This window comes from Nicotiana sylvestris, chromosome 10 (genome assembly GCF_000393655.2).
Source record: "Nicotiana sylvestris chromosome 10, ASM39365v2, whole genome shotgun sequence".
NCBI classification, from domain to species: domain Eukaryota; kingdom Viridiplantae; phylum Streptophyta; class Magnoliopsida; order Solanales; family Solanaceae; genus Nicotiana; species Nicotiana sylvestris.
This window is the reverse complement of record NC_091066.1, coordinates 7,992,073-8,003,177: the sequence shown is the minus strand read 5'-3', so window position 1 is coordinate 8,003,177 and position 11,105 is coordinate 7,992,073. Positions and strand designations below refer to the sequence as shown.

The 11,105-nt window shown below is 40.3% G+C and overlaps 1 protein-coding gene across 1 annotated transcript; it reads left to right on the top strand.

The window, feature by feature from the left end:
- Positions 1-453: 453 nt before the first annotated feature.
- On the top strand, positions 454-1,692 carry LOC104238894 (galactolipase DONGLE, chloroplastic-like). Its single transcript, XM_009793400.1, has one exon. The coding sequence runs from the start codon at positions 454-456 to the stop codon at positions 1,690-1,692; it is 1,239 nt and encodes a 412-aa protein (XP_009791702.1).
- The last annotated feature ends 9,413 nt before the right edge of the window (positions 1,693-11,105 follow it).

Sequence of the window (11,105 nt, the reverse complement as noted above, 5' to 3'; positions counted from 1 at the left end):
TAACTACTTGAGGCCAACCGTCCACTTTCATACTATATAATTCTGAATATTTTTTCAGTCAAAATTCCTCACCAAACATGCCTTTATTCCCCTTCCCTTATCTACACAGTCCGTGGCATCACAGTCCAAATCAAATATATATACACATACCATAAATCAAAATTCCATATACTCCTTTCTCTATGATCTCTCTCACTCCTATCCTTTCTTTCTAAAGCATTCGGTATTCGAAACTCACTGATATTTTTCATGGCATCCACATTAATGCTTAAATTGCCAGATCCAAATATGAAATTTTCTACATTTTCAGGTGAGTTTCCAACAAAACCATCATCTTCATTATCATCAATATCATTAAAATTGATACCAATTATGGCTTCTACTTCTGTTCGAGAACCACTTGTAATATCAAGAAAAAATATTATTACTACCAATAACATTTGTCGTAGTATTATGACTACAACATTTATTCATAGTAACATTAGTAGTAATACTACTACTAATACATTGGCTTCCATGTGGAGAGAAATCCAAGGGTCAAAAAATTGGCAAAATTTAGTGAATCCATTGGATAATCTTTTACAAAATGAGATTATTAGGTATGGAGAGTTTGTGGCTGCATGTTACAATGCTTTTGATCTTGATCCAAATTCAAAAAGATACTTGAATTGCAAGTATGGAAAAAATAGTATGTTGAATGAAGTTGGCTTGGGAAACTCAGGATATAATGTAACAAAATACATTTATGCTACTACAGATATCAATGTTTTATCAATTGGTCAAAAATGCTCTAGTGGAAGATGGATTGGTTATGTCGCAGTTTCAAATAATGAAGAATCTAAGAGACTGGGCAGGAGAGATGTGCTCATCACGTTCCGAGGAACGGTCACTAATCCTGAATGGATAGCAAATTTGATGAGCACATTAACTCCTGCCCGTCTTGATCCGAATAATCTCAGGCCTGAAATTAAGGTTGAAGCTGGATTTTTGAGTTTGTACACCTCGAACGAGGGTGAAAAGTTCGGTCTTGGAAGTTGTCGCGAACAATTGCTTTCTGAGATAAGGAGAGTAATAAATATGTATAAAGGCGAGGAAATGAGCATAACAATTGCAGGACATAGTATGGGAAGTGCATTAGCCCTTTTATTAGCTTATGACATTGCGGAGTTGGGATTGAACACAACAACTGCCCCTGAATCCCAAGTAAGTCATCAGAATCGACTATATGAATCATCACCATCAGTATCAGAAAATAACATCATACCGGTCACGGTTTTTTCCTTTGGAGGTCCTAGGGTTGGAAATCTTGGATTCAAAGAGAGATGTGAAGAGTTAGGTATAAAAGTATTGAGAATAGTTAATGTAAATGATCCCATCACAAAACTTCCTGGGGTTTTTTTGAATGAGAATTTTAGGGTTTTACTGGGTGGGAAGTATGAGGTTCCTTGGAGTTGTTCATGTTATGCTCATGTTGGAGTTGAAATCTTGTTAGATTTCTTCAACATGCAAAACCCTACTTGTGTACATGACTTGGGAACTTATCTCAATTTGCTCAAAATTCCTAAGAGTCATTTGCAAGTTCAAAGAGAAGAAGGCATTGATTTCTTGAATAGAGCAAAGGAGTTTTTCCTTTGGGGGCTCAATATTTCAATGCTTTATAATGGAGAAATAATGTTGCCATCCATTTGGTGAAGTTAGTTGGAACTAGCATAAAGGATATAAGCAGCTTTAATTAACATGGTAAATATATACTTTTGGAAATATCATAGGTTGTAGTTTGCAAATATATATAAAATATATTGCGTCAAAGCCTGCTGTCTTCTCCTTTTTTTTTTTTTCCTTTTCTTATATTAATTCCCGACTCTACTAATAAAAAAGAGTATAAATAATTAATGATATGAAATGGTGATATTAAACGATGAAAATCACTATGATGAAAATCAACGAATGAAATTCTACAGCCAAATGGCCATGCAAAGTTATTAAAAAAATGGAAGACGTGTTATTCTCCACTCATGCAGTGTTGAAAGTCAAAGTCAAAATCTGCACACGTACCCACACACAGTGTTGACTCAAAGACGTAACATTCCCTTCATATTTTTCATATTTAAATGTATTGTTACTAATTTCGCCTGTGCAAGGTTGTCATATTACCGGACCAAGTTCGAATAAATTAAAGGACAAGGATTGTGATAAGCTGACAGCCGGTATAAGATTTACCAATTCATCTGTTTACCCTTAAAATTAGATAACAATTAAATTTAGAAGTGATTTCACTTTGCATAAACTGAGAAATATGAAAATTAATGTTAGAAATTAACTATAAAATAAAGCGAACCAATATAATGAGCGATTATGGCCCTCGAGCTAGACTGTCCTCGAACCAGCTGAGTATACTAATGGAAAGTATGAACTAAACAACAGAGCTTAGGAGAGAAAATGTAGTGTACTACTTTGTTATGCGTGAATGTGATCATTACAAAATGATTAGAACTTCCTTTATATAGTAGATGAATTCTATTTATAGTACAATTCTAAATACAGAAGCAAATCCCATGATAGGCTAAATAACCGGTCTTGATTTGATATGTGCCGAGATTTCCGCCACGATCCTTGCCCGATCATGGATATCTCGGCTTTCTGTTATCCGATTTAGCTGGCTCCCTTCGACCTCGCTCGATCTCTATCCCGCTTCGGTTATCGATCACGGCTGGTCTCGATCTTGATCGATCATTGATTCATGAGCTTAGCAATCCATCCTTGTGCCATGGTCTGTCATAAATCAAAATCGATCGTGACTTATCGTGCTCCATCCTCGATCAGTCTCTCAAAAAGGGCAGGCCCGATTTTGACCTTATACAGATAGTCTCCTCATTTTTTGGAGATTAACGACAAGAAACGACTTGATCTTTCCCAAGCCCATCTCAATGGGCCATGACGTAAACGACGAGCCCGACCATGCCGTCAGCGACAAGTGGGAACTGAAACGTCCCATAGGTTCGGATGTCGAGGCATTAAATGCCTGTTAGTTGTTGTCGGACACTACCGGTTCTGAACCGTCGTCTTCAACCTATAAATGTATCTGCCTTCTTTTGCCCAAACATTACTTTCAATCTCTTTCATTCTAATCTTCATATTTCTTTGCCTTCTTCAGAACCTCCTATCTTCAGGTTTTTGAGTTTCTTTGTTTGTTCTTCCCAAAATACCAAATATCCCAATCTCTGTTCTCTCTTGCTTACAAAAATAAAATGGCCAAAACATCTAAAATTGTTCTATAGAAAGAAAACACTTCCTCGTCTCGCCCGGCCGGCGAACAACAAGTGGTGGAGCCACGCCCTGAAGAATTCGTTCCTGGAGGGTGCTTTCTTGACTCCGACTGCAAGGTTGAAAAGACCCCCTCAGTTTTGGGTCGATGCGAGCCAATGTTGAGGTACATATGCACGATCACTAGCGACTTTCTCGACCAAGTTAAAGAGGCTGCAACTGGGTTGACAAGCACATGGTGATACCCTCGCCTGAGGAGTCAATTACTACCCATGTAGAGGGGTTTCTAAGTGTTTACACTTATCATTTCACATTGGGTCCTTTGGACCCGGTCATTGTAGACTTCTGCAAGAAGTACGAAGTGACCTCGGTCAAATTCACCCCTCCTTCTGGAGGATAGTGATATTGCTCCGCTTCTTTGTGAGCCAAGTCGATGGGCTTCCCTTTACCCTCGACCACCTCATATGCTTATATAGCCCCCGACTTTATCGAGAGGGACTAATAAAGTTGAACGTCGGGCCTCCAAGGAAACTTTCTCGAGCATAGATGAGGACAAGGATCGGGGCTGGATGGGTCGATTTATCCGAGTGAAGACCTCGGACTTGATCCCAGCTGAGAGTATGCCATTTCCAGAGAAATGGAATATGAGATGTAAGTATAACTCCATCTTTAATTTCTGCTTATTGTCTTTATTTTTTCATTCTTTCTTATCGGCATTTTATTTGGTGCAGTCGTTGCCTGGATGCCGGGTGCGATTCCTCAACTTGAGAACTAGGTCAGGAGCCTAGTGTCGAAGTCGACACACGCTGAGCGCGCATGGCGTGATTTGGCGAAGGGTCGATGGAAGGCCCAAAACCACGGTAAATTTTTGTATGACTCGACAATTTTGATCATTGTTCGAATTTTTTCTCAATCTTACTCGTCTTTCTTTTGAAGGTATGGGAAAGGATGTTCAGATGAGGCCCCCATCTGGCGTTGAAGAAAACCTTCCCCAACCATCCGCTCCGAAACAGAAGAAAGAGCGGAAAATGAGAGAGGCTTCGAGCTCCACAAAGTTGGATGAGTAGAAGCCCAAAAAGAGGCGAACCCGTAAGGGAAATGTCATCCCTCTAACAATGGACTCAATCCGTCGGCTACTAGATGAGCTTGAAGAGGGTGAAGAAGAAGAAAATGAAGATGATTCCAGGTTGGTGTCTCGTACACGCAGAACCGGTGGGAGTCGATACTGCTCAGCCTAGGCTCGATGGGGTCGAGGAGGAGACTTCGGCCTAAGTCCCCGAGCCAAAAGGAACCAAAGATATTTTACCTCGGGGCAAAGAGACCATTGAAGAGGTGGTGGGCGTTGAGGTAGAAATTGGGCTCGAGCCTCCCCAAGACAGAGGTAGTGCCTCAATGGACCCACTTGGGGCAATAGAGATCGGGGATTCACCTTTGTTTCTTTCAGATTCCGATTTATTGGTACACGACGCTCAGGCCGTAGAGAGGATGATCTCTTTCGTGGTTTATTTGTTGAGGTAGAAGATGTCCCCGATTTGAGTGACTTGGAGGTTCCGAAGAAGAGCTCGGGCGAGGCTTCTTCGAGTTTTAAACTGACCAATCAGTTTTTGTCCCCCAGTGCCAATCCCAGGTGTAAGCGAACAATCGTTATCACGATCCCGGAGGATGCCCAGGTTCTTGATGCCCCCGTAGGTGTGGCTAGCTACCTCCGGTGTTTGGTCACCGAAGAAGATCGAGACCAGATGGACGAGGTGGGAGTGCCTTGTCTTTTCAGCGAATCCCAATGATTACGCCCAACTAAGCCTTATAAAAAGGACAAAGCGGCCGCTGCATATATATTCCGGTTAACGAGTCTGGAGTCAAATCCCACAGGGAATTAACCTATCAATCATAGCTATTGGACTTACACAAATTCACATATTCAATCTTCGAAGATATTTAAGTAGTCGATTGGATGTTTACTGACTAAATATTACGTAATGAAAATACAATATTTAAGAACTAACTGCTAACAGTTTGTAGACAAGAATTGGAATGATCTAAGGTTCTGATTTCCCCTATTGTCGGAATCCTTTTCGCTATGTTTGCTATAAATTTGCCTAAGTCTTCTCTATCGATCATGAGCACTCTGGCTGTCGTAACTCTCTCCCGAGTAATTGCAACAATATACTAGACATATTATCCCGAATCACGCTAGCTAGCTTTAAGTACAACTCACTTAGATCGCTCCCAAGGTTTTGTTATCCCTAATCCCGCCTTTAAACCCTTCGTATTGATCCCTCATATATGTTAGTAATGATGATGTTCAACAACTACTTAAATATGCACTCTCTCCTGAGTAATGCACACTAAATAGGAACAACTAATTGAGGGCCCTTCAATCAACAACAATAAACATATAGTTGAACAAATAGAGATAATACTATGGCAAATCTATATTAAAATAACGAGAAAATCATCCTTCAACAGGTTCCATCAAAACCCAAGATTATGAGTTTAGCTACTCATACTCATAGTAATGATATCCAAAGTAATTTGCATAATTAAATTACAGAGTAAGGATAAAGAGATGTAGAAATCAATGATTCCATCTCCCAAGTAGTGTTCCACGAGCTATTCTTGCCTCAGTTGCAAAGTCCTTCAAAGTGGCATTTTTGGGTCTATTTATATGTTTGGGACAAGCCTTAAACGTGTAGGTCAACTCCTAGTCAAGCCGGAAAATAATTAAAACCTTCAAAACTCGGACTAGGCCTGGCCTTAGGCCTGGTGTCGCTTAGCTAACGCCAGCCTCAGCCTAACATTAAGCTGGCGTCGCCCAGGCTAACGGTTAGCTAGGCCTGGCTTTAAGCTGGCCTCGCCAGACTAAATCCTGGTCGAGCTGGCTTTTGCCCGGTTTCTCCTTTTCACTGTTCTCAAGCACACTTTCGATGTTTAATCATCCCTTTAGCTCTACTTTCATTTCCGATGCACCTAAACATAAAATAGACTCCATTATGCTCAAACAAAGTGTAATTTAACATTAAATCATGTAAAACGCAAAGCATATACTGTGCAAAAACTATGAATTATAGCCACACATCAATACCCCACACTTAAACATTTGCTCATCCTGGAGCAATCAAGCTACACTTATGGACACAACCTATTAAGCAATTCCCTTAACTTATTATACCAAGAATCTTTAAAATAGTTTAAGCACAAAGGCGTGACATCCTCGCCTCAATAATCTACTCACAAATAACATGCTTTATTCACAATTCACTTACTTACTCTAACATAGAGGTCAACAATATTACCTTTCCTTTATGAATCATGTACCCTCACCCAATCAAAGAGCTTAGTTCTACACACCATGAATTTTAATAATGTAGGAACTCAAGATAGGAAAAATTCACTCGCTCTCAAAAATAACATTTATATGCCCCAAATGACGTACCATAAGCTTGCCCTTAGTATAATACTTTACTAATCGAGTTCATTCAGTCTAAGATCAAATAAGACTTTCATTGGTTGTAATGTAGGCTGCGGGTCAGGTAGGATACATTTGGATATAAGTGACTACACCTCCCTTAAGAACTTTAATACAAATACTTCAACCTTCAATCCCCTACTTATGTCAAACCAAGATTCCACCTTAACTTTACTATATTTCACCCCTACTTTTTTAAGCACCAATACATCAAGAGCCACCACCATCAGGAATTATATATTTTTTCTCTTTTTTTTTCATACACTACTATATATCTATATTTTTTTTCCTTCTTTTTCTATCCAAATGGCTTTTATTGACATTTTTTTCATCTAGTGCACCTTTCTCCTTATTTTATTGTTCCACGCAAAAGCCAACCCATCACCCCACACTTTAACTTTTTCATAATTCATCACAATTCAAGTGATTACGAGAGGTGACAAGGTTCAAATATATGGTCTATTCAAACAACGGGGTATGGCTTGTAATGTGGTTACCAAAGAAACAACATTATAGGCTCAAAGGGGTTAAGTACGATACATAACATTTAGGTGGGTACCTTATATATATCTGGCTTAACAAAGAACTACCTATATCATTTCTCAGACTGAACAAGAGTACTATTTCGCTTTGCACACATACGGGGCAAGTTCTAGACATCAAATGCAATGCACAGAACACATGCAAACCTCAAAGACATGGCACATAACTCATTCAGAATTGGTTCTATCCCAACAGTCCAGTCAAAGCAGTTAAGTAAATTTAAGAATCCACGATTTAATGTATTTATCCTAGAGTCAAAAATTGAGCCTAAGCGTCTCAATCCGAGTACTGACTATTCTCAAGGCATCACAAAGCTCAGAGATATTACTGCGATTAAGTGCTTAGCCACGTGATTTCTACTCCTAAGAATTAAAACTACTTGCACCCGGTTCAAATAAAAACCTTGGAAAAGAACTGAGGCCCAAAGAAAAACCAAGGGGGAATTACTATACTACCTAAAAAAATCTTTATGGTATTTTCTTTAGACTTACTTCCCTCAAGAAAACTGTCTAGGAGATCCATAGTTAGGAAAAGTCCAACATATTTATGTTTGTTTAATAATTTCTGCCTAAAAACAACTAACACACAGAAAATAAAAAACAAGACAAATTCTAAAAATAAATACAATCTAACTACTAACAAGAAAATACAACAATAACAAAACAAGAAATTCTAACAAGCTAATAACTAACAAAAATAAAAACAAGCTAACACTACAAATAACTACAAGTTCTCAACCCACACTTAAATCATGCATTGTCCTCAGTGCATGCACAAATAGATAAGACAAGAAATAACAAGAGTAGGGTGCAAGAAAACTCCCTGGTCAAGCAGCGTCGTCATCCTATGACGCTCTCCAATCTTCATCATGTTCGTCCTCTCTATCATCACCATCTCCCTCTCCATCTGACTGCATTGGCTCAGCCTCAGAATGCTCCGGTGTGTTGACATCATCATCAGCGGGGAGTCTGAATCCCGCTCCTATACCAACCAGCTTCTGAGCATGAGCATTGAGCGGGTATCGCTTCTCCAAATCAGCCCTCTCCTCAGATGTGGCCGGATGACCCCATATTCGCAGCTGTAAATCCATGATCCCATAAAGATGGGTCATGAAACTGTCATCACGCGCATTGTGCTCAGCACCTGTCAGTGTCATAGCCTCGCCTTTCAGCCGGATATTAGTGATGTCTATTTGTCAGATGAGTGATCGATAGTGTGGTCAAATTCAGGCTCTACCTCAACCCTCTCATGCTGTAGGAATCTTGTTAAGAAATTAGGAAATAACATTCAATTAATCTTTTTACCCGTTCTCACTTGTGCCATCTGGTGGCAAATCAGGTGACCCATATTCACCCTCTGCCCTGTCATGAGGAAATATAGCACACAGGTCCTCACACGGCTTACAAGCGTGTCATGATTACACGGTAGGAGCCGTGCATTTATCAACTTGAGCCACACCTAAGCCTCCGCTTTCATCTTCTTCTTAGGGAACCTCTCGTGATGATTCATTTCCTTGTACTGAACCCATGCAATACTAGAGTCGGCCCTATAGAGCATGTGCCTCAACTCTCTATAAGTAGGCCTGCGAATGAATTGTTCCAATGGTTGCACAGGAACATTGGGAGCACTTAAAAAGTCAGATATGGCCTTGGGTGAAAAATCTATCAAGCATCCACGGATTGATACCATTTCCTAAGTGTCATATGGATCAAACCCCGTATATAATTCCCTTACTAAGTTGAGGTTGATGTCCCCCGTGTTCTTAAAAACATAGCTTAACCCCAGATCCTGGATGCCTTTCCAAATAGCCAGATACTTCGCTTTCACACTACATTCCTGGATAGCTCCCTCGGGATGGATATGTTTAGGCCTACAACGCTTGTACCAATCCCTCGTATGTGGAGGTATGTTGTTTATGCCAAACTCCCGCTGGCCTGGGGGTTGTGGACGCATGGCAGATACAGCTGCTACCGCTTGGGCACCAGTCATACTAGAGGCAGCTTCTCCCCCATTTCTTTTCTTTGGAGGAGGTACGGAGGTCGCCTTTGCTTTAGCTTGGGCCGTTGAAGTAGCATTTCCCTTACTTGTATCTTTTCTGGGTGGCATCTTTGTTCCTACACAAACAAGCAGTAGCCAGATAATGGTACATTACATACTACACACATAATCTCCCACAAATTGCCGAGTTTACTCAGACTTCACCTCGTATTATCTTAACATTAGAATCAAACAACAACATATTGGCTACCCGTGAGCCACCCCACACTTAAAATGTTAATGTGGTGCACAATTACATAACACTAGATTACCAATCTCGGAGATTCGGGCTCCAAAGGGGACTAGGAATGCCATCGAGGTATTTCACCAAACACTTGACAAGCACTAGTGCCATGGGAGTTCTTATGTACTTGAAGGATTGCCTCATCTTCCTAAATCGGCTTGGGAGTTTTGTACTACCATATATTTTCACAATTACAACACCATTCCTAAGGGGTTCATGGGATTGGGGCATAAAAACACAATAAGACCATGAAGAATAACCACCCATAATGAAACACAACCAACACTCAATTCATGTACCCAACTAGAAATTACCAAGAAAAGAGATAGAATCATACCTTTGAAGCTTTGTGAGGAGTGGATTGCCTTAGAATTTTGGATAAGTGTGAAAGACTAGCAAGACGAAACTTGACCTCTATGTGGATGGAGATTGTGTGTGGGTGAACAAGCAATTTGTGCAATGTGTTTGTGTTCTTGTGAAATTTCTTGTAGAGCTTGGTGTATGTTGGTTGAAGTGAGGTTAGGGTTTGCTTTGTAGAGTGTTCATTGAGTGATGGCATGTTTGTGAGGTTTGTTTCGACCAAAATAAGAAGAAATAACTTAAAAAGAGCAAAAAATACCTACATGGCATTGGTCAGGCGTCGCCAGCCTAAGGCCTGGCTGACCCTGGTGTTAGCCAGGTGTCGCCAGCCTAAGGCCTGGCTGACCCTGGTTTTATCCAGACGACGCCAGCCTAATGCTTGGCTAACCTTGACTTTAGCTAGGCAACGCCAGCCTAAAGCCTGGCTGACCCTGGCATTTTCCTAACTTCGCATGACGTTTAAACCTTGCTCGACTCGCCCAAACTCATCTGCAAACTTGTTAGTATCTAAAAACAAAAACAAAAATTCTAACTACACTGAAAATCAACTATGAATTGGGTTGCCTCCCAACAAGCACCTTAGTTAACGTCGTGACACGATGAATACAATAGATGAATGAGTTCCCTCCCATGAAGCGCCTAATTTAACATCGCGGCACAACACAGATAAGCGCATTTATAATAGGCTCAACATTGGAGGCTCGATCAAATGGATCACTAACACTACCTTTGCTTCATCCATGGCCACATAATGTTTTAATCTGTGCCCATTAACTCTGAACGTGCAAGAGTCATTATTCACAGTAATCTCTACGGCACTAGTGGGGTAAATTTTAACCACATGAAAAGGCCCTGACCATTGTGATTTCAATTTGCCCGGAAATAACCTTAGCTTGAGTTGTATAGCAATACCGTATCTCCGGGTTTAAAATTCCGTTCAATAATATTTCTATCATGTATCATCTTTATTCTCTCCCTGTATAATCTTGTACTCTCAAAAGCGTGATATTTGAACTCATCAAGTTCGTGCAACTTCGTTACTCTACTTGTTCCCGCAGTTTCAATATCAAGATTCAATTGTCTCAACGCCCACCAAGCTCTATGCTCCAACTCTACCGGTAAATGACACGCCTTCCCAAACACCAACTTGTATGGTGACATGCTGATTAGAGTTTTGAAAGCGGATCGATA

Bases quoted from the DNA above. Each gene is read 5' to 3' on its own strand.
- LOC104238894 (XM_009793400.1), top strand. From the start codon at position 454: ATGACTACAACATTTATTCATAGTAACATTAGTAGTAATACTACTACT.